Source organism: Melanerpes formicivorus, unplaced genomic scaffold, assembly GCF_026170545.1.
Source record: "Melanerpes formicivorus ecotype bairdi unplaced genomic scaffold, bMelFor1.0.p_v2 SCAF_10, whole genome shotgun sequence".
In the NCBI taxonomy this organism is placed as follows: Eukaryota; Metazoa; Chordata; class Aves; order Piciformes; family Picidae; genus Melanerpes; species Melanerpes formicivorus.
In genome coordinates this window covers 9,304,560-9,331,525 of record NW_027142362.1, presented here as the reverse complement: position 1 = coordinate 9,331,525, position 26,966 = coordinate 9,304,560, and the positions used below count along the sequence as shown (strand labels likewise).

At 46.2% G+C, this 26,966-nt stretch overlaps 1 protein-coding gene across 2 annotated transcripts in view; it reads right to left on the bottom strand.

The window, feature by feature from the left end:
- Window positions 1-4,502: 4,502 nt before the first annotated feature.
- Window positions 4,503-26,966, bottom strand: part of MAP2K5 (mitogen-activated protein kinase kinase 5) — a 161,287-nt gene continuing 138,823 nt past the window's right edge. For both annotated transcript variants that reach the window (XM_068143548.1, XM_068143547.1), the window contains 2 exons: window positions 26,869-26,914; window positions 4,503-4,700 (listed from right to left, as the gene is read on the bottom strand). In XM_068143548.1, coding sequence (XP_067999649.1) covers window positions 4,596-4,700; window positions 26,869-26,914 — 151 coding nt within the window. In that variant the 3' untranslated portion in view covers window positions 4,503-4,595. The remainder of the gene's footprint in view (window positions 4,701-26,868; window positions 26,915-26,966) is intronic.

The following is a 26,966-nucleotide window of genomic DNA, read 5'->3' as shown; positions in this document are numbered from 1 at the left end:
CCAGGAGCTCCCACCACAGGGACACCATGCCCAGGTTGTTTCCTGCTTAGTTCCCTGCAGGACAGGGGCCAGCCCTGTGACATCACTGGGGCAGAGACTGGGATGTGTGGGACAGGAGCCACCCACAAATAACCTCACATGGCTGAAGAGAGTCTCCTGAGCATGTTCTGGAGAAGCTGAAGGGCCAGAACTGCTTCTTCTGCAGCTTTCCAAGCACTGGGGTCAGTTGTGAAGCTGTGATGTGTTAACTCAGCCCAGGTCTGCATGGGCTGACACCTGGCAGCTGAGCAAAGACAGGTTTCCTTAGGGGGCATTTTATCCCCCAAGGCTCTCTTAGGTGTTTATCTCTTCTAGTTGAGCATCTTAACGGGAACAGGAAGAAGAGCCTCTGCACAAAGATGCTTTGTCCCCATCAGCCTTGCAGTCCTTCACAGGGAGCAGTGAAGTGGCCTCCTGCTTCAAACGGTTGGACCTGATGATCTTAAAGATCTTTTCCAACCACAATGATTCTAAATGCCTGTGAAAGTGAAGAATTTGCTGCTCCCATTCCCTGCACAAAGAAACCAAGGGCATGGAAAAGTCACTGATGGCTTCTCTCTGAGCTGGGGAGAGTCTCAACTTGGGGTGTCTCGGCTCCTACACCCCTGACCTGCCTTCTCCCTCCTTTTCCTCACTCACCGAGGCTGCAGGCTTCCTGGGAGGTCCCAGGTGGATCTCCTGTGCGGCTGGATGCTGATGGCCTCCCTGGACTGTCCTGCCCAGAGGCAGCTCTGAGCTGGGGGAGCACAATCAGAGCCAGAGAGCTGAGCAAGCCTTGTGTCCACCCTGGTGGCATCACCCCCTGCAGTCCCTCAGTCACCAAACAGTGGGCTCTGCTATGGGCTCTCAGAGCTCTCCATCAGTGGAGTTTGCTCCTTGTGAGAGTAGGGATTTGTCTTTCCAGCTAAGATCCAAATTTCCAGGTTTTACTTCACATGCTCCCTGCATTGCAGAGGCCTCCAGAGGGTCCCTGTGGTCCATCCTTTTTCTATTGATGCCTCCAGGTAAACTTTCCCTGCAGGGCCACAGAGCTCTGTGAGGCAGGAAAACACAAACACCTCTCCCAGACTCAGTTCTCCCCTTTCCTAATGCTCTTGGCAGTCAAAAGGATCAAGCAAAGCTGTTCCCAGTGATTTCCTAGTTCACACCCACCCACTGCTGCTCATTGCTGTCCCTACTCCATAGACACTAAGCCCAGGGAGCTGCTGGATGAGGGTGGGGGATACCCAATGGAGCCCAATCTGCTCAAATCTTGGCCCAATTTTAGTGCCTTCCCCCCTTCCCCATACTTTTGCCCCTGGGTGCTGATTGGTGGTGGTGAGAATTGGGCTGAAATGCTTGAAGTGAGCTCCGTGGGCACCAGAGGTTTGCACACAGGGCCAGGCTGTGGGTTGGAAGGAGAATGAGGGGCTGTGCTGGGAGAACCCCAGTAGCTCCCAGTGCAGCATTGGTCCCATGGGGACCCACCACACAGAACCACCATCTCCAAGGCAGGAAGTGGCAATCTGGGGAGACTTTCTCCCACTCAGGATGGGGGAAAGGCAGTGTTTTCTCCAACCAGCCCCACTCCACCCTCTCATCCAGCCCTAATCTTCCCTCAAATGGTGATAACTCAGCATTGGGAGTGCAGTGGGGCAGAAAAAGTGCCACCAGCAGACTTCTGGCTGCTTATCCTCCTCTTCTCCACACCTGATTTAAGGACTTGGGAAAGGAGAGACACCAGAGCCACCAAATCTGGCCCTTGATTGCTGGATTGAGTGTACCAGTGAAGCAAGCAGGGTTTATCTGTGTGCCAGTGATGACACTGCTAGCCCCTTAGCCAGATTTGTCACCTCCCCATCAGCTGGTGTCCTACACAGCCTCTTAGGGTGATGTCTTCCCCTCCTAACCTCCCTGCCAGGGAAAATGAGGGGGAAAGCCTTAGTTGTATGAAGAAAAGCTGAGGAATTTGGGGCTTTTTAGCTCAGAGAAGGGAAGACTGAGAGGGGAATCTCAATGCTAACAAACACTTCAGGGTTGGGGGCCAGGGGAGATGGGACCAGGTTTTGTTCATTGGTGCCCACTGGCCCGACAAGAGGGGAGTGGGCACAAACCTGAACATAGGAAGTTCCATCTAACCCTGAGGAGGAAGTTCTTGACACTGAGGGTGGTAGAGCACTGGAGCAGGCTGCCCAGAGGGGTGGTGGAGTCTCCATCTCTGGAGTTACTCAATACCCACCTGGACACCATACTGTGCAACCTGCTCTAGGTGAACCTTCTCTAGCAGAAGGGTTGGACTAGATGATCTCCAGAGGTCCCCTCCAAGCCCTACCATTCTGTGACTCTGTTTTACTGACTTTTTAACTAAATCCAGGGGAGAGACTTTTTAGCCAGAGCAAGCTAATGCAAGCTGTTGGAGATAAATAAATGGAAGAGCTGCCTACAGTCTGGTTGGCTCACAGGGAAGGAATTTGTCTCACTTTAGAAACAGGACCTGGAGGTATGAGGGCTGTTGACTCATTCATTGCACTGTTATCTGCCAGGGAGGTTGTGACATCAGAGCAATTAAGACAAACTTTAGTCTATAAGTTCATGCCTGCAACCTCTATACTTCAAAAGAAGACAAACGATCCCTCCAAGGAAGGAAACAAAGTCTTTTCCAGCCTGCTTCCAGAAGAACATTTTGGATTTGCAGTGGTTCAGGAGGAATTTTTCACCAAATTGTGTTTTGTCTGCTTTATTGTTTTTTTTCTTAAGCTGCTGGTATGTAACAAACCACCTGAGCTGTGCTGGGGGTTTTATTAGCAAAAGTTTATTTCTAATGCAAAGACAATCAAACAGAAGCCCCAACCTCCTCCTCCACCCCTGTCACACACTCCAGCCTTGCCCTTTCACCCTTCTCCTCTCTTCTGTGGGTTTTCATCCACATCTTAACCCAAGGACTGATCAAGTCTGTGTCAGTCTGTAGTGCAGAAGTGCACAGAAATGGCAGGAGTAGCAGCCACACAGCAGGGACCTTGCAGCATTCATTCCTCCGCGGTGACAGCAACCCTGGAAAGCCTTGGCTCGGCTCAGCTGCACCCATCCTGCAGCAACTCCAACATCAGAATCAAGGTAGAACTGGGAAAAGCAAGATGCTTCCAAGCAAGCCATGCATTGCTGTGATAATTAAAGTCCTGGAGCCTGTTCTCTGCCCACGAGAGCACAGCTTGGCTTGGTCCCCTCTGAGCAGGCTCTGTTCCCCCACAAGCTTGTGAGGTGCTGGGTAAACTTGTGTTGTGGTCCTCAGGTTCCAGGTGTGGCATGGGCAGAACCTCATCCCTCTGTGTAGCTGCTGTTTGCCAGCTCCCTGTGCACAGGGCTGCTCTCCCCTTGTGGTCAGAAGCCAACAGCCCACCTCAGTTGTGGCTCATGCTCACCCTGCAGCACCCCTACTTCTAGTCTAGGAAAGCACTGTCCTTTTTCACTTCACCTCCTTCCACCTCAGCAAAACCTTAGAACCTCAGAATCATTTTGGTTGGAAGAGACCTTTAAGATCATTGAATCCAACTCTTAACCCAGCACTGCCAGGTCACCACCAAACCACATCCCTCAGCACCACATCTCCATGGCTTTAAAACTCTTCCAGGGATGGGGACTCCACCACTGCCCTGGGCAGCCTGGACCAGGCCTTGACAAGTCTCAGGGGTAAGAAATTGTTCCTCATGTTCAACCTAGACCTCCCCTGGGGCTACTTGAGGCTGTTTCCTCTTGTCCCCTCACTTGTTCCTTGGCAGAAAAGCCTGACCCCCACCTGGCTCCAACTCCCTTTCAGTGAGTTGTAGAGAGCCAGAAGGTCTCTCCTCAATCTCCTTTTCTCCAGGCTGAACAATCCCAGGTCCCTCAGTTACTCCTCACAAGACTTGTGCTCTAGACCCTTCATCAGCTTCACTGCCCTTCTCTGGATCTGCTCCAGGACCTTAATGTTCTTCTTGGAGTGAGGGGCCCAAAACTGAACCCAGTATTCAAGGTGTGGCCTCACCAGTGCTGATCCCTGCCCTATTCCTGCAGGGGTCAGCCTGCACTGCTTGAGCATGGAGGCTCTTGGCACACATCAGTGTGGTGGTTGGTTTTGTTTCACCTTCAAACTCAGCATTTTCTGGCTGTCTGCACTCAAAGACCCAACTTTGAGTGGGCCAACTTGCCAACAACTCCTTACCAAATCCTCTGTGTCATCTGTAGAATAGCAAAAGACCTAAGAGTTAAAAAATACTCTGGAGGCAGGAAATATACAATACATTCATAACCAAAAAAATAGAGCTATAAAATACTTGCTTTAAGGCTGTGTACAGTTTAACTGGAGATAATCTGAGGACATTAAATTGCTCAGCAACAAAAGGTGGGCAGAAGATTCCTTAGTGTGGTAGTGAGGGGAAAAGCAGCAACCACTATCCTGAAAGATTTTGTTGATGCTTCTTGGAAAATGTTTTTGTTTAAGTAAAATACGATCTGGAGAGACCAGGAGTCCAAAGAGTGGGGCTGGTGCTGCCAGTCCAGGGGGAGCTGCTGCTTTGGGGGCTGCTGTGAGCCAGCCCAGCTCACTGTGGTCCTTGGGTTGAGCGCCGTTCCTCAAGCATCCTGCACACCCACATGGACACCACCTCAGCATTCCCATCGTTGTACTGCACGATGAAAGGGTGGCCCTGCAAAGGGGAAAAGGCAGAGTTAGCCAAGGTAACACAACCTACCTGTGCAACCCCCCCAACATTTGGGGTTTTAAGGTTGTTTATTTTTTTTTAACCACATTGAAACACCTTCTGGTCAGGGTCACAGGAGACACAACAAGCCAGTGATCTGAACCAGTGAACTCCTTCTGGGATCCATATTATCCGTGTAGGACTTGTGCTCCAGACCACTCACCAGCTTTGTTGCTCTGCATTGGACACGCTCCAGCTCCTCAATGTCCTGGTAGTGAGGGGCCCAAAACTGAAGCCAGGATCTGAGGTGTGGCCTCACCAGTGCCCAGTACAGGGCTACAATCACTTCCCTACTCCTGCTGGCCATGCTGTTCCTGACACAGGCCAAGATGCTGGTGGCCTTCTTAGCCATCTGAGCACACTGTGGATCAGCTGATAAAGAAATGAAAATAGACAGGTCTCCATGAGAAGCTCCTGTGGGAATTAAGTATGATGGAAAGAGGAGCAACTACAACATATTCCTGGTCATGAATGAAACAGCAGCTGCAGGTGCTGGAAGACTGTGCCTTAGCCACCTCGGAAAATCAAAACAGCAGCTCAGGATGAAAGAAATATATGGCCTGCAATTTCAGCATCCGGCTTCAGCAGCTCATGCCTCAATCTGGCCACATTCCTAGAGATGGGAACATGCCATCTTCAGATGAATCTCAAATGAAGTATAAAAATCCACAGGAAACCAAGTACCGCAATTACAGAAATGACTGAAAGAAAGCAATCGCCAGGAGAAACCATCACGGATGATGAAAACCTCCACTCCAAATCACTCAGAAGCAGCTCACTTTTTGCAACACTAAACTTCATAGCTCTTGCAAACAATGCCTGACAGGAATCAGAGCAGATCTGCTGAGGAGCCTTTGGGGAGGGTGACGTAGTGGTGTGAACTGCCAGCGCAGGCCGCCCGGCGCAGCGGCGAATGACGGGGAGCGGCACACCGAGAGCGAGCCAGCACGGGGCTGACGTGGGGCCTGCAAGGCTGGTGGGTGACTGGGTGAGGGTGGCACTGAGTGGAGCAATGAAGCAGCCCCAGGCTAAACAGAGCACAGTAAATCCTCACGGCATCGGCTCCAGGCAATAAAAAATCCTGTGGGCCAGGGCCAGCAAACGTGGGAGCCACAGGAATAAAATACATCATTAGCTACAAGAGTTATGGAGGAAGAGTGAGGGGCTCTGGCTTCAGCTCTTTGGGATGGCTGGAAATCTCAGCCAAAACTTCTCAGGGAGAAATCTGAGATCTTGAGAGTCCTTCTTCAGTGGAAGGGTTGTCAAGGCCTGGACCAGCAAGAGCTAAAGGGTGGGGGGTGAGAGGATGGGTCAGACTCTTTTCAGTGGGCAATGGGCACAAACTGGCACTCAAGAGGTTCCACCTGTGCTGCCCAAAAGAGGTTGTGAAGGCTCCTTCTCTGCAGAGATTCCAAACCCACCTGAACACTGCAGTCCGGGGCAACTTGCTGCAGGTGCCCCTGCTTTAGCAGTGGGTTGGACTGGATGATCTCAAGAGGTCCCTTCCGACGTCCACCATGCTGGGATGGTGGGATTCTGTGAAAGGCTTATTATGAACAAGATGGCACAGAAGTAGCTGGTTTGTCTCTAAAACAAAAAACCAGTCAAGGACACGAGTGAGAACTAGGGAAAAACAAGGCAGAGCCCACAGACAAGGAAGAGCAGATGCATTGGGGCAATTAAAAGGCAGCTATTAAAGCCAGGCCGCTCCTCCCATGAATCTCCTTTACGATGGAGAGGCTCCCCGCAGAGGAAGATGTCTCACACCCAGGATATATCCTTGCATTTATGCTCCTCACAACCCACAGAGGGAAACTGCAGGCTCTGCCAGGATGCAAGCACCAGCCAGCCATGCTGCTGGCCATGTTTGCTTTGTTTTGTGAGGCGATTCCACCAAACCCTGGGGTTTCACATGCTCACTTTACTCCCTAGGAATATGACTCCTCAGATTTCCCAAGGGTTAGATTATATTGCTAGTGAGGAGGTTCTCCTCCCCTTCTACTTTCCCCTGCTGAGGCCACATCTGGAGTATTTGGTCCAGTTGTGGGATCCTCAGTTCAAGAGAGACAGGGAACTACTGGAGAGAGTCCAGTGGAGCCTATAAAGATGCTGAGGGGCTTGGAGCATCTCTGTGAGGAGGAAAGGCTGAGAGCCCTGGGGCTGTTGAGCCTGGAGAAGAGCAGCCTGAGAGGGCATCTTCTACATATTCAGCAAGAGCTAAAGAGTGGAGGGCAAGAGGATGGAGCCAGACTCTTGTCAGTGGTGCCCAGTGACAGGACAAGAGGCAAAGGGTACAAAATGGCACCTAGGAGGTTCCATTTGAAGATGAGGAGAAAATTCTTTGGTGTGAGGGTGCTGGAGCCCTGAACAGGCTGCCCAGGGAGGTTGAGTATCCTTCTCTGGGGAGATTCCAAACCCATGTGGCCATTGTGATCCTGGGCAAGCTGCTGTGGGTGCTCCTGCTTTAGCACAGAGGTTGGACTGGATGATCTCCAGAGGTCCTTTCCAATCCCCCATGCTGGGATTCTGTGATTTTGAAATACTCAGCCTTGAAAACACCTGGCCATCACTCCATCCAGCAGGCTCAAGCAGCATAAAAAGACATTGAAAAGCCACCACTCCTTATGCACTGCTTTCCTTGTGTGCCAGCAAGCACACAACAGCTGGGAGCTGAAAAGGTCAAGCAGGACAGGCCCAGGGATAGCCCTGGAGTGAGTGTCAGGCAGCCTAATTTTGTCTGTCAACTCTGAAAGTGAGATAAACAATGACAAACCAGGCTTTTTAAATGAACTTGTCTCATCTTGTTCTCCTGATAAAGGCTACACTGCTCAAGTTGCACTGTCCCACCAGACAGGTTAACTCTTTTCCAAGGGGAGCACCCTGCAGAGGGTGATGTAAATGATTTAAATATCTGACATGAAATTAAAAGGGCAGTGCCCTCCCCTGCACATGCAGCCCTGCTAATTCAAACTCAGTGCTCACAAACCATCAATCATTTAGCCCAGTCAATTAAACTGCCATTATTCAAGGGTAAAAGTTCACTAATTTAACCTAGCCATAAAATTCAATGTTTTGCTTTTGTGGTCTTCTCCTCCAGCCTGAGGAATCTTCATTTCTGATAAGAACCCAGCCAGAGCTTATTAAGACAGACCTTACATTGCATCCCTGGTAGGATTGCAGACCCATGAGCCCTTTCCAGCACCACATGTACCTCTGCTCTGGATCTGCTCACCAGCACTGAGGTAGGAATGATGGTGAGATGCCCACAGGAGATGAAAGTCCTCTTGGACACAGCCCTAACACAAGGTCTGTGCACCACTCACAGCCCCAAATCTTGGCTACCTGAACCCTTTTAGCTATTTAGTGTAATACAGATGTAAAAGTTTATGCTGCCTCCCACACACAGGTCCAGGGAATCACAGAGTCAGAGAATGGAGGGGGTTAGAAAGGACCTCTTCAGATCATCCAGTCCAACCCCCCTGCCAAAGTAGGATCACCTAGGGCAGGTCACACAGGAATGCATCTAGACAGGTCTTGAACGTCTCCATAGAAGGAGAGTCTACAACCTCCCTGGGCAGCCTGCTCCAGTACTCCAGCACCCACACAGCGAAAAAGCTTTTCCTCACATTGAGGTGGAACTTTCTGTGTTCCAGTTTGTATCCATTGTCCCTTGTCCTATCTCAGAGCACCACTGAAAAGAGCCTGGGTGCTGCCTTCTTGCCCCTCACTCTTTAGATATTCATAAACATTACTCAGATCTCTTCTAAGTCTTCTCCAAACTAAACAGCCTCAGGTCTCTCAACCTTTCCTCATCAGACAGATGTTCCAGTCCCTTAACCAATATCATAGCCTCCATTGGTCTCACTAGAGTGAAATAGAAGGGGAGGAGAACCTGCCTTACCTGTTGGCCACACTCTTCTCTGTGCCAGGAATCACCACCCCGTCACTCCTCCAGATCTAAAAAGGAATTGGTGACTGACCAGTACTTCAAGTTTGGAATGTAGCATGTCACCCTCCTGGCTAATGTCAGTAGCTGCCTGCTTCACTGGCCCCTTAACCCAGCCTCACAATAAAAACTTACTTGTTTTGGCCTGAAACTTTGCCAGGGGAAGTTTAGGTTGGATATAAAGAAAAAAATTCTTTCCTGCAAGAGTGGTGAGGCTTTGGAACAGGCTGCCCAAGGGAGGTGGTGGAGTCACAGTATCGCAGTATCACCAAGGTTGGAAGAGACCTCAAAAATCATCGAGTCCAACCTGTCACCACAGACCTCATGACTAGACCATGGCACCAAGTGCCACATCCAATCCCCTCTTGAACACCTCCAGGGATGATGACTCCATCACCTCCCTGGGCAGCACATTCCAATGGCGAATGACTCTCTTCATGAAGAACTTTCTCCTCACCTTGAGCCTAAACTTCCCCTGGCACAGCTTGGGACTGTGTCCTCTTGTTCTGGTGCTGGTTGCTAGAGAGATGAGACCAACCCCTTCCTGGCTACAACCACCCTTCAGGTAGCTGCAGAGAGCAATGAGGTCTCCCCTTAGCCTTAGCCTCCTTCTCTCCAGGCTAAGCAATCCCAGCTCCCTCAGCCTCTCCTCACAGGGCTGTGGCCAAGGCCTCTCCCCAGTCTTGTTGCTCTTCTCTGGACACGTTCAAAAAAACTTTATTTAGAATAAACCAAACCAGGTTGGAAGAGACCTTCAAGATCATTGCGTCCAACCCATCAACCAATCCAACCCACCTAAACAACTAACCCATGGCACCAAGCACCCCATCAAGTCTCCTCCTGAACACCTCCAATGACGGCGACTCCACCACCTCCCTGGGCAGCCCATTCCAATGGGCAATCACTCTCTCTGTATAGAACTTCTTCCTAATACCCAACCTGAAATTTCAAGTGTCTCAATGTCCTTCTTAACTTGAGGGGCCCAGAACTGGACACAGGACTCACCATCCCTGTGGAAGCGTTCAAGAAACCCGTGGCCATGGCACTTGGAGACACGGTTTAATGGCCACGGTGGTGTTTTGTGGTCCCTTTCCACCTGCCAAAAAATTCTGTGATTTATGACACAGGAGCACAGCCAAACAATGCCCTTCCTTTACCAACTTGAACTCAGCCTCACAAAAACCACAGTACAAGGATCCCAACTGTTGCAGCCGGCGACGGCCGCGACGGTGGCGGTACCCTCAGACAGCGTTTCAAATACAGTTTATTAGCCTGTGATATGAAAAGGGTATTTTTATTGCATGATATAATGCAGTGGGACCTTGGGCGCTCGGCAGAAGGACCTTGCACTCAGAAGTGTAATGAACCCAGAGTCCAAAAAACATTATACTCTACATTAACCTATCATTAATGGCACATTAGGGCTAGGGGCATTGCACGCTTGCTGGTCAGGGCTCCATCAGGACAGTATGGAGGAAACCACAGACTTCACAGGCTTAAAACAAATAGAGAAAATAAATATTACTGATGGCTACAGGCTGCTTTAAGGGAAGCTCACTCTCTGCTTAACACAAGATTCTGAGGCCATTTTTTAAAGGGGGGAAGGGAGAAGACAATGCAGCAGTTCATTAGGCAATGTTAGAAATGGCACATCCCTGCTCCATAGCATGGAACATCTTCATGGCACGTCACATGCAGCCAGCCAGAGCTTTTCCTGCATGAAACGTGGCACCTCTGAGCACTGGGGCACCTTCTAAGAACAAAACAAAACCAGGAAGCCTGTTCTCCTTCCCTACCGTTCCTGAATCCCCAACAACACTGGCAAGGCTTCCCTGGCAGTAGGAGCTGAGATCTAGGAAGAGCATGAAATCATAGAATCACAGAATAGTTTGGGAAGGGGCCTTAAAGACCTGAAGGGAGGTTGTAGCCAGGTGGGGCTTGGTCTCTTCTCCCCAGCAGTCAGCAACAGAAAGAGAGGGCACAGTCTCAGGCTGTGCGGGGGGAAGTGTAGGCTTGATCGTGGAAAGAAGTTCTTCACAGAAAGAGAGATTGCCCATTGGAATGGGCTGCTCAGGGAGGTGGTGGGGTCAGCGTCCCTGGAGGTGTTTAAGACTGGATGAGGCACTTAGTGCCATGGTCTAGTTGATTAGTTAGGACTGGGTGATTGGTTGGACTTGATGATCTTGGAGGTCTCTTCCAATCTATGTGATTCTGTGATCATCTAGTTCCAACCCCCTGCCATGGGCAGAGACACCTTTCACTAGACCAGGCGGCTCAAGGCCTCATCCAACCTGGCTTTGAACACCTCAGGGAGGTGGCATCCACAGCCTCTCTGGGCAACCTGTTCCAGTGTCTCACCACGCTCACTGGAAAGAATTTCTTCCTATTCTCCACTCTAAATCTCCGCTCTTCCAGGTCCAATCCATTCCCCCATATCCTATCACTACAAGCCCTTGTAGAAAGTCCCTCCTCAGCTTTCTTGTAGGCCCTCTTCAGGTACTGGGTCAGGATCCTCTGACTCAGGTTTGCATAGCCCCATCATTGCCTGCAGGACACCTGGGACTTGTCTGCTTGCTACACCCATTTCCACCCCCCCACAACTGAGAGCCATTTGGCAGAACCTCAGCCTGGGCCTGAAGTAACTCAGTGAAAAACATGACCAAAATTATGACTATTCTTATGTTTCTGGATCAGCTGGGATGTCCCATGCCTTCCTCCACTACACGAGCTCTCTTTGATGGCCACAGGGCACATGTTAAATCAGAAGACCCTGGCTGGCAACTCATCCCTAGCTGGCTGAAGGAGCACAGGCCCTGAGATTCTGGAAAATAAGGACTTGGCTGTAAAGCAGCCCACCACAGTCACCATCCCAGCTAGTTTTCCCACTGCTAGATATGTTCTGTGCTATTTGCAGCTCTTGTAATCAACGTGAGGGGAAGTTCTTGCCCATTCATTTGTTTAGTGATAGCACAAGTCAGACCTCCAAAAGGACAAACATTAATCTCAGCTCTGGAGCTGTACTATCTTCCCAGGACCCCTGGAAAGGCAAGGTGCTGAGTAACCCAAACTACTGCCAGACTGACCCTGTGTCCCACTCTAGTCACCTCAGCATAGAGAAGATTTCATCACACTACCACTGCCTCCAGTAGTGGAGAATTTTACATCTAGAGCTGCTGCCTCCAAGGACATGCCAAACGAAACGCTGCTCTAATTATCTGTGCTAGCTATCCACAAGGCCCATTTCTGCTCCCACAGCCAGGAATAGCAGTGAGGAATCCTCAGGCCAATACTCTCTTGCTGACTCCCCAAATATTGTTAATTCACAGGCACAGAAGGTGTCAGAGTCCTCCTCAGGGGCTTTCCTCTGTCGCTCATGTCTAAGGCTTTAGGTGGGGTAAAAATCTGAGGGCTTTAAACACCTGTGCTGATCTGTGGAGACACAGAATATACACAGGGGTGAAAAGACTGCAAGACATTATTTAAGTGTGATCTGGCTGGTGCATCTCTTTTTGTAATTTTAGGATGTCTTGGCCGTGGGAGGTGACCCTTTAAAGAAAAGAGTTAGTGCCTGAAGTGCTGGAAACAGCAGTGACCAGGAGGCCCAGCATGTGTGCCTGGAATGTGGGTCCCTAGTGTCACGCTGCACCAGCAAGATCAACGCTTGCTTTGAGAGACGCTCTCTGCCACAAACCATAGAATCACAGTCTGGCTTAGGTTGGGAGGAGCCTTTAAAGGTCATCTAGTCCAAGCTTCCTGCAGTGAGCAGGGACATCTGCAACCAGAGCAGGGTGCTCAGAGCCTTGGCCAACCTGACCTTGAATGAAGCCTGCTTGTCTCTTCCATGAGGCACACGCAATGGTGGGACTGCAGATGTCAACTCACAGCAAGTCTAGCCGTGAAGTACCAACTTCTCCTATGTACTTGCATGGCTGTGTTTGATCTGGGACCAAGTGTTTACTGGCCCAGTTCTCTCCCCCAGTTCTTATCCTCAGAACAGCGACTATTGAGGGCAAGGACTGCCTCTTGCTGTGCTTGGTGAGGAATTCAGCATCCCCGAGAGCCTCTTCCCCGCTGGCTGCAGGAGTGCAATTTCCCATAGCAGGGGCCAAACACACAGCGCACCAGCAGATCTGCAGGAGCCTGCAAAGCTGCGGGTAGCACAGGATGGAGGGCACAGACAAAAGAATCATACAGTTATAGACTGGTTTGGGTGAAAAGGGACCCTTAGAGGTCATCTACTCTGACCTGCTGCAGTAAGCAGGGACAGCTGCAACCAGAGCAGGTTGCTCAGAGCCCCAAAGAAACTGACCTGGAATGGGTCCAGGGATGGCACATCTCTCACCTCTCTGGGAAACCTGGGCCAGAGTTTCATCACCCTCAGTGTCAAAAATCTCATCTCCAGCCTGAATTTCCCTCTTTTAGTTTAAACCATCACTCCTTGTACTGTCACAACAGGCTCTGCTCAAAAGCCTGTCCCCAGCTTTCTTACCGGCCCCTTTAAGCACTGAAAGGCCACCAGAAGATCTCACTGGAGCCCAGCTCTCTCAGCCTGGCCTCACAGTAGAGGACTTCCAGCCCTCTCATCATTGCTGTGGCCTTCTCTGGCCCTGCTCCAACAGGTCCCTGTCTGTGCTGTGCTGAGGACTCCAGAGCTGGCCCCAGCACTGCAGGTGGGGGTCTCAGTAGAGTGGAGCAGAGGGGCAGAATCCCCTCCCTCCACCAGCTGCCCACACTGCTGGGGATCAGCCCAGGACACAACTGCCTCTGCTCAGCACTCAATGTTGGCTAATCTTCATTTTTTCACCCACTAAGACCCTCAAGTCTTTCTCAGCACCCAGAAAGTCACATCTCCACAGAATCCCCCATCCCCATGAGGACATCACCTGTAGCTTCTGCCAGCTCAGAGTGTGGAAAGGACCAATTAGTGTGGAAGATGGTGGTGGGGCAGCAGGGAGGGCCAGAAAACCACATCCATCGGTGGCATTTTTTGGGCAGAGATGAAGCAGGGACAAGAACAAGATCCATAAGCAAAATCAAGTATCATTAGTCTCCTTGAAGTTTCTGCTCTCTTTCCTCACTCCTTGCAGCTCACAGCACAGCCCCAGCCTTGCTGAACAGTTCCACGCAGCCTGCCGGGAAGTGGCGAGTTTTGTTTGTCGCGCGGCCTCCCTAACGTAACGCTGTAATTAAAACCTTGATTACTAAACAGCTTAAATATATGACAGACAATGCAGTTAAAGCCTACAGTTAGGTCAATATGTGATTTAGATTTGCCATTTAAAAAGCTCTCATTTAAATTTTGCATACATTAATCACTACCATACTTCAATGTTCTGATATCCACCTGACTACACTATTAAAATAAAACTTGCTGCCCCAGGGAAATCCTACTTATTCTTAATTGTTTCGAGGCTTTGATGGGCTTTTAATCTAAGATTAATTTATGCAATTTTAAATAACTCTTCTTATGATTAATAAGCTTGAAAATTAAAAGGAGTCTAAAGCAATTATAATGAGCATTTGGTCATAACCTCATTAGGAGAAGGAGTGAAGGATACAGCTCTGGAATTCTTACAAGACTACAATTTAAGGTTACTTTCAGAGGAGTCAAACATAGTTCTTGAAATTGCAAAGGCAGATTAGCCTAGGTCAGTGTTAGAACTCCAGCTATCTAGATTAGCACACTAATGATTTTATCCCTCTGATGATATCTGAGATAGTGAAGGGAAGATAAGAAATGTATCAAAGACAAATGGATGACGCTATTAAGCAGTGAAGTCTTGAAGCTGTATTTTTTGTTCATCTTTTGAGTCCTCTTGTGGGGGTTGGTTGGGTTTTTTCCCCCCCTCTTTTCCCTATTGTTTATCTATTTGAGGATTAACTTTTACCAATGCACTTGTGCTTTTTATAGGACAAAGTTAATTGCAAGTGATTTTCGGTTGCTTTAGTAGTTTTGTTGAGGCACCAAAATTCTGCTGAAGTTTACAGGATTTGCCTTTAAATATCGGCAGTTCCCCAGCGTAATGGATGGACCAAGAGGAAGAACAGCTGAACTTAAACCTCAAAAGCTTAACTTGAAGAAGAACTGTCCACACATCACACCTGAATTTCCAAACACCAATGCAGTTCCTTCCATTATGATTAGCCCCCTTTTCTTCCAATCTTAATGTGAAGCACTGGACAATGGCCATAACCAAAGAATGGTCTGGTGGCCCTAAAAGCAGTTCTCACAGACCCCTTGTGCACTTGACTGATATGTCCAGGCTGGGAACTCAACACTTAACTCATAGCCAAGAGGGAAATTTTTTTTGGGTCAGATTAGCAAGAATCAGTGCAGCTCCTCTGACTTCTATAGCATGAACTTGACTTCAAACGTCTTGATCCCCTCCTATTGCAGGTCCCCAGCGTGTGCATGAGTGCCTACCTGGATAGGTCTGATTTTAGCTGTTCTCTTCCTGTGGCATATACTAGTCTTGAATTTACTACAAAGTTTTGGTTTTGGCTGTGGCACAGAGCAGTCTATTTGCCCATCTGCAGATCATTCTTTCCACAGCAGTTTTGCTTTTGATATTTGCTGTCAGAACTGGTAATGGTGCTTGGCAGGCCTCTTGGTGCTCAGCTAACAAACCCAGCTAACTCCCAGCAAAGGTATCTCTTTATTTCCTCTTTTTTTGGTGATGACTCTTAAAAAACAACCAAGGCAACCAAAATAGTGTTGGAGTATGCTTCTGCAAGTGCTGTGGAGGCTAAGAAGAGCTGTAGAAGAGGAATAGAGAGAGTGGCCCAAGGCTGATAGAGTATATCAACATTAGCAAGCTGTCGACAACAGAAGCAGATCCACAGAGTGAAATGGTTGGTGCAGTGTTTCAGGGATGGAAGAGGTTTTACTTTTGACCAGTTCTGGTCTATTCTGAGGATGCAGCACCCATTAGTAGATGGAACTCATTAGGTGTGTGCCTGCAGCACATCTTCTGGTTTGGTTTAATTTGAAATCGATTCGATTCACGAGCTTCAAGACCTGTCTGCGATGAGAATGAAAGAGTGGTAGCTCTGAAAGAGCAGGAGAGTCACACCAAAAAGGCACACCTGACCTAAACTCTAATGCTGATGGAGATCCACCTGCTGAAGTCTCTTCAGCTTATACCTCACTGCCAGCATAGGAACAGTTTCACTGACACCAACCAGAGCCTGTCAACACAGTAAAAGCCGATACAGTGTTTCCTTCAAAGAGAGACTAATTGTTCCCTTGGGAAAGAAGGGTGGAAAAATTGGTTGTTTTCTCCAAGTTTTGAGAAACTGGTTTCTACTGAAGGGGGAAAAAAACCCAAAACACTATGCAGGAGTAAACTGAAACAATCATCCAAATGTTTTTCACCCAAACCTTGGAGTAGAAAATGCTGTATGCGTACACGTATGCACACATATACACTCTAGCAGCAATGAACAGAACAAAAAACCACTCAGAAAATGATCTGGCTGGAAGCAAAAAGGGAGAATGAAACAGCTCACACTTTGCTAGCAACTCTGTGATGAAGTTTCTGCAAATGAACAAGTTGTTTCTAAAGTTCCCCACATGTTGTTGCATTACCTGCCTATGCTCCATCTGCAAAATCACATCCCCAAGTCTGCCAGGTTAAGTGAAGAGATTAAATAAAGCAAGTATGAAGCGATCAAGAAAGAATGTGTTGTCAAAGCACAGTATCTCAGAAGCAGCAAAAGCTATGGTATGAAACAATGTCCAAACAAACGTGCAAAGACAGAGAAGGCAGCAAAATATATCACCACTAGTTGGCTTGGGATGAAAAAACCCAAAATAAATTCCTTTGAATCTCTCACAAGGTCACCGAACAAATGACTGAGGCCACAAAAACCATTTCCATCCTCAGAGTTGTATTTTAACGCCACCGTCCCCTCCTGGGAAGCCTTTCCCGGGTGGAATCCACAGCTCCCCACAGCCACGCAGGCAGATGCCAGCGAAGCCATCCTGATCTACACCAGCCAAGCTTTTTACCCCAGCATCTCCCGTCCAGTCCAAACGGGCAGATGCACATTTCTGGGCCAATGAACTCTCCCGTGGCTGCGGCTCGCCGTGCTTTGCTATCACAGCCTTCATCATCAACCCGCACATTCCCGCGCTGCGGCAGCTGCCCGGGGTGGGAGGCTCCGGAGAAAAGCCTTCGGCTCCTTTTTTTTTTTCCCCCCTCCTTCCCCTTTAAAAAAAATAATAAATAAATAAATAAAATCATGTTTAATTTAAAAATTAGGAACTGGAGCAGGCTGTGAGCGCAGAGGTTGATTGAAACAAAATTTAAATTCCTGTCAAGCCCATTTAAACACAGGGGCCCTTCATAGACAATTAGCTGCTCCCTGTGAATGCTGAATAAACTCGGGCCTGGTCACTGTTAGACGAGAGCAGACCTACTGTGAGGAGCTGGAAAAAAAATTAACTAAAATCAGGCTGTATGAAATATTTAGCCTCCCCAGTTTATCACAGGGGTTTGGAAGTGTAAACAAGACAAAAATCGATTCCTCGGTGCCCTCCAATCAATCCCCCAAAATGGTTAGGGCATCTGTTTCTGCTAAATTTTGTTTACTCTGGCAGATTTGCCTTAATTGCAGTTGTTTATCTCCCATTGTCCCCGGGGCCCTAATCTCCCGATTACTAATACTTAACACTCATTTCACATCTAAAAGCTACTTCTAATCCTCAACAGGTTTCTGGGGCTCTTAAAATTATTGAAAGGAGGGAGACTGGGAGATGCAACCTCTTTGTGAGAGGCACATTTTCCTATCTGCTACCAGCTGGGCCCAATCGTCACCAGGGATGGCTGCAACAAAGGTGCTAAAAGGCTCTTTCACAGGCCCTGCTGCTCTGCTGGGAGGGGGAAAAAAAGAAGAGCTTTGATGGGAAGAAGGAGGGGGAACAAAAAAAAACCAAAAAGCAGCCCAAACAACAAAAAAAACCCACCCTGAACAAGAGGGCTATAACAGTCCAGCCAAATAAAGTTACTGTCATAATCAAAGGCTGTCAATCACAATGAAAATCCAATTAAAAAATCCTTCAGTGCAGCCCTCTTAAGTAGAAAAATGTCCCCTATTTAAATGCGTTTTTTTGTCAACTGCACAAATTAGAAAGTACTATTAATTGATTTTTTTTTTTTTAACTACTACTTTAGGCCCTGATCCTCCAGCTGAATTTCTGTGGATGCAGGAATCAAGCGGCACAAATCTGATTAAAGGGATTTGAGGCATAATGCGCACAGGTCACTAAGAAGCCATATCTGTATCTCCTGCTTTACATTCTGCTTATTCATAGGCTATTACTACTCTTATTTAATACTGCAGGAGTGTCTTGAGGTGCTAATCTGAGTAGAGAACCTCCAGTGGCTGGCAGCAATTTTCATCTGTGCAGTGTCTTTGAATCAGTTTAAAATCCTGGTTTTATTATACAAATAAATAATCATAGGTAGATTTCAGCAGCTGCCTGTCAGAGCAAATTCTTTGGTGAATCTGGAATCACAGAATTGTTTAGTTTAGAAGAGACCTTTAAGATCAAGTCCAACTGCTAACCTGAAGAGAATATTAGAATTAGAATAAACCAGGTTGGAAGAGACCTTCAAGATCATCGTGTCCAACCTATCATCCAACACCACCTAATCAACTAACCCATGTAACCAAGCACCCTGTCAAGTCTCCTCCTGAACACCTCCAGTGATGGTGACTCCACCACCTCCCCGGGCAGTCCATTCCAATGGGCAATCACTCTCTCTGTGTAAAACTTCCTCCTGACCTCCAGCCTGAACTTCCCCTGGCGCAGCCTGAGACTGTGTCCTCTTGTTCTGGTGCTGGCTGCCTGGGAGAAGAGACCAACCTCTGCCTGTTTACACCCCCCCCTTCAGGTAGTTGTAGAGAGCAACTGGGAATTAAAGATATGGCTCTTATTTTCACATTCACAAGATCTCTAAGACCATCAAGTTCAACTGTCAACCCAACACCATACCCACTAAACCATGTCCCAGAGTGCCATGTCCACAGATTACTTGAACATCTCCAGGCAGGGTGACTCCCACCACTGCCCTGCGCGGTTTTGGATCTGTTAACAGAATTTTTTGTTGTTGTAGCTGGGTTGATTGTTTTTTAAAAAGGGAATATGTAGGGTAGGCAGCTGACATAAAAACATCAACAAGACAGAATGCTCTTCTCAATGTATCATAAATGGAAGATTTGCAATTCTGCTACCTACACGGGCAAGATGTAAATATTTGTCTCTGTGCCTGGAGAACTACAGAACCACCAGAAGTGCCAAATGAAACATTTGCTCAAATTAAACTGTAAAGCTCGGGAGACTCAAGTAACCAAAAATATTAACTATATCACCCTCAGCTGCTGCCAATTTGTTTTTGCCCAATTTCCTTAGATTTTCAACACTTCTTTCAGCCAACCCCAGTTATTTCTTTTCACATTTCACTGGGAAGTGCTAGTATATTGTGTAGCTTTAGGGCATGTTGGAAAGAGAAAGTCAGATGTTCACATTTTTTGTACAAAGTCAGTGGCTGTACAAGCACCGGGACTGCAGAAGACAGTGAATGAATATAACACCTTCAAACTCTACCACTTGCAAGTTAACCTTGTCACAATCTTAGTCTTCTGTATTTGCTGGATTTAGTGACACTGATAGAATGTGTTTCTCCATTTCAATGGCTGATTTCTCAAGTGACAGTGAAGAGCAAATCATAGCCCTATAGACAGAAATGGCTTTTTTGCTCTAAAGCCAGAGGGAATAGAGAGGGGGAAGATCCATAACCCACCTTTCCACATTTCAGCTGAGAGGGGAATAGGTTGAGCAATGCAGCCACCTAAAAGAGTATTTTTTTTCCTCCAACTGCTGAGCTACCCTGAGTGAGGAAATTGATGAGCACAAAGTAACAAGAGCATCCTGAGCCCTAGTGTGAAATCCTGACATCAGTACAGTCAATAGAAATTGTGACATTGCCTCCAAGGTATCCATGATTTGACCCAGGACTTCTAGTCCACTGCATGTCTGAATTGATAGATTGAAGATAGAGTTTAATATTTACCATATATATTTAATGGTTGGCGTTGATCATCTTAAAGGTCCTTTCCAACCTAAAATACTGTATGATTCTGTATTTATAACAGCTGAAATACTTGGCTCTGTACTTCTTCCCTTGGGAAATAAGGAGAGCGCCTTTTCCTTCACATCTGGCATGTGTTTTGCTGTCTGTCAGAATTTCTCCTTGTCATGGGTAAATAACTGGGATCACTGTGACAGAGGAGAGCTAAATATTTGCACACAAAGCTATCCATCACAAGTCCAAGCATGGATAATTTTATACTGAACAAATAATTGCTGATAGGACATCCTGAACCAGGATCAGGAAAAAAGCCCCAACTATCTAATGCTTTCAGGTAGCCAAAGAGGGAAAATTCTTAACTCAACTGTGATCCAGCAGTGATGCCTAAACATCTAGATGGGTGCTACCTTTCCAGGATTTACAGGATGCTTGTGAAAATCAAACTGCAGACAGGCCTCTGGTCTTTCCCAAAAGTTAACATCATATAACCCCCACAACCTGTAGAATCATCTCAGCTACTCAACAATGCCTCTAACTATAATGCAAAAGCCAAATGAGCTGCTGGGGGAAATCCCTTTTATTGTCAAAAGTAAAGTGTCTGTATTTTATTGGCTTTATTCTGGAGGCTTACATGAAAATCCAGGTGGGATTACGCTGATCCTACATTCGTTTGTTTAAACCATAAAAAAATACAAGTGTTTCCTAAGAGCTACATGCAATGGTTTAATGCAATGAGTTCTAAGCAAGTTCAGCTCCACCTGAGAAGAGGTGCTACTGTCCAGGCTCTCCAAAATATAACTACTGAAAATACAGCTACTGAAAACATAGCTACTTAAAAGCTTCTTATTTTTAATTCCCTGTACTTATTGGAGATGGGGAACAACCACCTGGAATCCATTTTTGAGAGTCTGCCATATTTTAACACATTTAAACACACAGCCAACCTATCTGTTGTAACTAATGAGGTCAGGGTGCCTGGTCTAAACATCACTCCTGAAATGGAGAGAGAGAGATTGCTGGATGCATAGGAATGGGACATTTCAAAACTATAATAGGTATTACATGAAAAAAAACCAACACCAAAATCCACACCAAAGATGATGATGTTTTCCAGCAGATGATGACACACAATGTATCACACAACCTTCTAAATCAGTAAAACACCAACATAAAAAGCATCAGTAATTTTTAAATTGAAGAGGATGAAAGCTACTGGTTGTGATGAAAATTGGGAGACTCGAACAAAAATCAATTGAGATGTAATTGAGCACAGAACGTGACTCCATCCTCCCTCAAAAGCAGTCACAGAATGACAGAATGGTAAGGGTTGGAAGTGACCTCTGGAGATCACCGATTCCAACCCCCCTGCCAAAGCAGGTTCACCTAGAGGTGGTCACACAGAAACACATCCATGTGGATTTTCACTGTCTCTACCACTGCTCTGGGCAGCCTGCTCCAGTGCTCTGCCCGCCTTAATTTAAAGAAGTTCCTGCTCAGGTTGAGACAGAACTTCTTACATTCCAGTTTGTGCCCATTACCACGTTTTCTGTCGCTGGGAACCACTGAAAAAAGCCTGATCCCATCCTCATGACACCTACCCTTTAAGTAACTATAAGATCCTCTGATCCTCTCTCAATCTTCTCTTTTCCAGACTAAAAAGGCCCAATTCTCTCAGTCTTTCCTCATAAGAGAGATGCTCCAGTCCCCTCAGCATCTTTGTAGCCCTTTTCCATACCCTCTCCAGCTAGCTACTGCCATTGAAGCGGGGAGCCCAGAACTGCACACAGCAAGGCGTCTTCTTGCCCAATCCTTTCCCTCAGAAATCCAAGCAGCATCTTCAAGACTGTGCTTTTTATGTACCCATGGGAAAGCCTAACAGAAGAACTGCTCCACACTTGACTTTTGGTGTTTCACATACCATTTCTCTAAGCAAACCGCTTTCATTTAAACAGCCGTATGTGGCACGCTGGAGTTCAACGCTACACTCACAAAAAAACAACCCCCCAAAAAAACCAAACTCAAGGAGACTTCCAAATTTCCACTGGCTCTCTGAAAAACACCCGCAATCTGCACAATAAAAGGCCAAGCTTCCAGCTAAAGAAGAGATTTTAAACAATTACCAAAGCAGGGGAGTGATATCATAAAGGCAATTTCTGCGCTAGCTTGTTTTCCCAAACTCTCTTTGCCTCTGAACAGCTAGAACAGATAATAACTATTAGTAAATCAAACTCCTGCAATATCCAGCTGTGTCTCACACATTTACATACAGATAGAATGGGTATATGTTTTTAATATGTATGCGATACGTACTTTTACCACAGCTGAAGTGCATGCTACAAAGGAGGAGGAGAATGGGAATGGAATCAGCATGAGATAATAAAGTGGCCTAGATAAAGTATTAGCCAGCGATTGATCTCAAACAGGGGATGTTGCTTCTCTCTGACCTGATTACTTACTATGCATAGATTCCATTAAATAGAGCTTAGAATGGAAAGCTTCTGAAAAATACCGTAAATACAGTCAGATCTGCAGCTCCCTGAGCCACACCAGCCCGCAGATGCCTACCCAGTCACTCGGCACGACTCGGGAGTTTAAACCTTTCCCACATCACACTCGTCAGATACACTTGTGAGCCTCCCCTTCCCTGGCAGCCAGGCTTGTGATGTCAGAAAACTCCATGTTTTACATGAACACAGGAAGTTTTCATTGCAAAGACTACAGTAATAATCTTTATACAGAAGATCTGTTGAGGTTTTTCTTTCTCAGCTGGAAAAAGAGACAGAGAAATATGCTAGGATCTAGTGCAAAAACCCCTGGTGCTGAAGGAGGAGTGTGCACAATTTAATTGACTGGATGTTTCCCTGTTCTTAAGAGGGAACAAACTGGAGACAAAAGAGCAGACATCATGAGCACGAGGTTCAGAATAACCACCAGTGAATAATAAAGACTGTTCCTTTCCCTGGATGGACAATTTTCCCACTGCTTGGTGAAATTACTTTTTTTGACTCCTGTGGAACGACAACGACACAGATGACACACAATTTATCAGCCAGCCTTCTAAATTGGTAACACACCACCATAAAAAGCACTTGGAATACCTCAAAACAATTAAATCCTTGGTTACAGCTACACGGAGAAACCGGTGTCACGCCTTGGTTTGTGGCTGGGGATAGGGAAGAAAAGCCACAGAGACCAAACGTGCCCAGGGGAACCCCATTCAGACCAGTAGGGAAATTCAGTATTCGCTTGCACAAGAGTATCTATGGTACTAGAAAGGCTGATTTTATACAGGAATTTCACACAGCCTTGGCCCTATTTTCTGACAAAATGTGCACAGTGACTTTTAGCAAAAAGGGCTTCCTGACATGATAGGAGGAGTAAATCCATCTCTGAGGTAACCCCCTGACTTCACTGGAGGTGCCAATCTGGCACTCCAGGTATTGTTAGCCAGCTCTTGAAGTGCATTTAACAATTCACTGATTATCAGGAGAGTAGGAAAAGATTGATGTTCTGCTCCTTTCATTTTGCTTGCAGTCTTTAATTATACTAAATTGGTTACAAAATAGTGACTTCCAGTAGGGTTAATGTCCACAGGGGCGAAAGGCTGCACTCCGCTGTTTTCTCCGAGCGAACAATGGTTATGTGTTGCACCTTTCAATCCCTGCTAGTGCTTTTCTTCTAAATAAATACCACCCCCCTCAAAAAAAAAAAAAACCACCCTCAATGAACAAGGTGAAATCCTGCTCTCATTTAAATCAACCTGAATTAAAGCTGACCTTGACAAGTCCAGGATTTCACTGATAGCATCTGCATTCTCCCCACTCCCAGAGTTAACAGGGAGCTATCTTTCAGAATTACAACAGAGGCTTCAGAACAGATGATGTGAAATTAGAAGGGTATGGTGGGGAGCAATTCTTCCTACAAGAAGGTTGTGAAGATGCTGGAGCGGGACCAGAGAAAGGCAACAAAGCTGGTGAAGGGTCTGGAGAACAGGTCTAGTGAGGAGCATCTAAGGGACTTGAGGTTGTTCAACCTGGAGATAAGGTGGCTGAGGGGAGACCTCCTGGAGCTTGGAGCTAGGTGGGTGTAGGTCTCAAGAAACAAATTATAGGACAAGAGAAGGTTTAAGTTGGACATGAGAAACAATTTCTTCCCCTTGAGAACTGTTAAGGCCTCACCTAGGCTGCCCAGGGCAGTGGTGGAATCCCTATCCCTGGACAGGGTTATAAAGCCATGTAAATATGATGCTGAGTGGCATGGTTTAGTGGTGACCTGGCAGTGCAGGGTTAACGGTGGCACTCGATGGTCTGAAAGGTCTTTTCCAACCAAAATGATACTGATTCTGTGATTCAAATTCAGAGGGCATTTAACAGCTCTTGTTCTGGCCCTGTATAACCAAAAAGTATGGCAGTTTATTTGGAATCCCAGACTGGTTTGGGTTAGAAGAGACCAACTCTCCTGCAAGCAGCAGGGACATCTTCAGCCAGAGCAGGTTGCTCCGATACATATATGCAGTTACGCTGTGTGTACACAGCCACATTGTTCTAGTTTCTATATGCATATGAGCTGTATAAATGAAGTGCTCCTTGACAAGACTGGCTAAGTGCAGGAATGCCAAGGGCTTGAATGTGAGCACCTACTGAGCTAAAAGTGAGTCTGCTAGGGAACAGCACAGGGTGCTCTGAGCCCATCAGTCTGGAGGAAGGAATTTAGGGCAGCTTATGAGGGTCAGCCACATCACAGACAAGACTGGGTCACTCCTTCATTTCAGGAGCAGCCTACCTCATGCTTCAGTACTTGTTGCAAGCTCATTTATAATTGAATAGAAAGTAGCATGAGGAGAAAACTGCATTAAACAAAAGATTTTGTTTAAAAAGTAGGGAGGCTTTGGATTTTTTTTTTTTTCCTTCCTGTGCTGCTATAATTTTAACATTATTTTACAAAATACCTCCTTTAAAAAGGGACTAACACACTCCAGGGCATGTAGTTGTAAAGATAAATCTGTGCACTTCCCTGGTACCGCAGGCACTCACCCTTTGGCCTCATTTTTATGACTCTACACCCTGGAGTGGTGTTATTGCTTACAAACATACATATATACTTATGGGGGTATGTGGGAGCTGCAGATGTTTTATTTATAAGTGGCAGGCCTATTGCTTCACTGAAACATGCATTTACAAACAGCTATAGGTTTTATGAAACCCTATTCCCTTGTTTTAATAGCTAAGCTATCCAGCCATAGCATAATAGTGCACAAGGTAAATGTCTCTACGTCTTTAGAACCTGTTCCAAGTTTTCTCAGATGTGACTAACTGCAAGAATTTTCCAACCATCAAAAGTTTGGGTTTTAAAAAAAAGGACAAAAAATAGACTAAAAAAAAAAAGAGAAAATAAGGCAGTGGAAACCTCTGGTATGTGGCACACGCCACCATGACGTGGAGGGGCTCTGATAAACTCTTAATGTCTCATTTTAGCAAGGGATTTAAGCAGGTGCCTAGATTCCAAGGTAGACCCAGTGAAGTTAATATCCTTAAAATGAGATTCACTGTTAAATACTTTACTAACCAGCAGCTAAATGGAGACTTGTCTGGATTCTGAGATACCTGCCCTAAGGCAGCTGCAGAGATTAGCCTTTAACTAGAGAAGAGCTGCAAACAGGAAACAGTTGTTTATCCTTCTTGCAGCAAAAAAAAACCCGAGAGGGTGCAAACACGTCCTTGTCTTGTTAAAATCTGTTAGCAATTATTCCTAGGGTTACTTCATGAAGGTGAAAGAAATGATAACCACTTTACATCAGCTATTTTCTTTTATAGGAACACTTTTTCTATATTAGAAACACTTTAGATAGCTGAGATAGGTCTTTAGATAGCTTAGATGGGTATCTGGATATTTTTGGTATGTGGATATTTAGCTATTTTGGGTATTTGGATATTTTTGATATGTGGATATTTTGGGTATTTAGAGATCTGAACTGTTTTAGCCACTTTAGATATTTCAACTGTTTTAGATATTTGAGACATTTAGATAGCTTGGATGTTTAGGTATTTGAGAGTTTTAGTTATTTTATAGATGTTAGGTATTTTGGATCTTTAGATATTTAGATATGTAAGAATTGTAGATATTAAAGATTTTTAGATATTTAGATAGTTGGGATATTTAGATATTGAAAATATTTATCTATTTTAGGTGTATTTTGATATTTTGGATCTTTAGATTTTAGGTACATCACATAAAAGCAAAATATTGAAGCATTTAAACCTCGAAGAGAACTGAGGCGAGTCAGAGGGGACTACAGAACTCCCATACATTTGATGAGAGTAAATATTTGTACTAGTTGTTTGATATAATATTTTTCTAGGTGCTTAAAAGGAGTCAAAACAGCACTCTGCACTAAATGCAGAGCCACCAGCTGGAGAGCAGGTGCCCTATTATTGCCTGCCTGGGAAAAAAAAGGAAAGACAACTGCAGGCAGAAGAGGAGGACCCTGAGCTCAGATTCCAACACTTAGAGAGCCCTTCAACAGACAGACCAAACTCTGTATTAACTCAGCCTTCTGTGGTCAATCTAATTTCATTTTACACAGATTGAAGTGAAAAACAGTGGTGCCAGTGTTTCATTCCAAACACACTTTTTCCACCACATCCTCCTCCATTTTCAATCTTCAGATTTGGAAAGGTTAAGACTGGCAAATGATGACGAAGAGTGACCTACATTAAGCTGTAATCCCTGGGCATCCAAACTGAACAACCTGTGTATTAAAGCATCAGAATGGTTTTGATTGAAACTTGAGAGCGGTCGTGAAAGTTCTCCGTTAACTCTCCAATTCACAAGCAAAGCTTTGCCCACGATGAAGGTAACGTCAAAACACCCAAAAACCTCAGTGGAACCAGAATTCCACTTTGGGTTTGCGGGCTCTAAGTGCTGCACGAGCCAGAAAAGAGTTTAGATTTCAATTTGCACATACTGAAAAATGCAGGCAAAAAAAAAAATATGGATACAGTTCCCTGTGCACAAATAAAAAGTATTCACTGACAAATAAACACATACTGAGGGGCTCTGAAGTTTCACTTACCATTAAATCTTCAGGTGCTGGCCTTTCCTTTGGCTGCTTTTTCATGCTGTGTGTCACAAAACAAAAGGTTCAGATCTAAACAACAGCTCTTTTCTTCT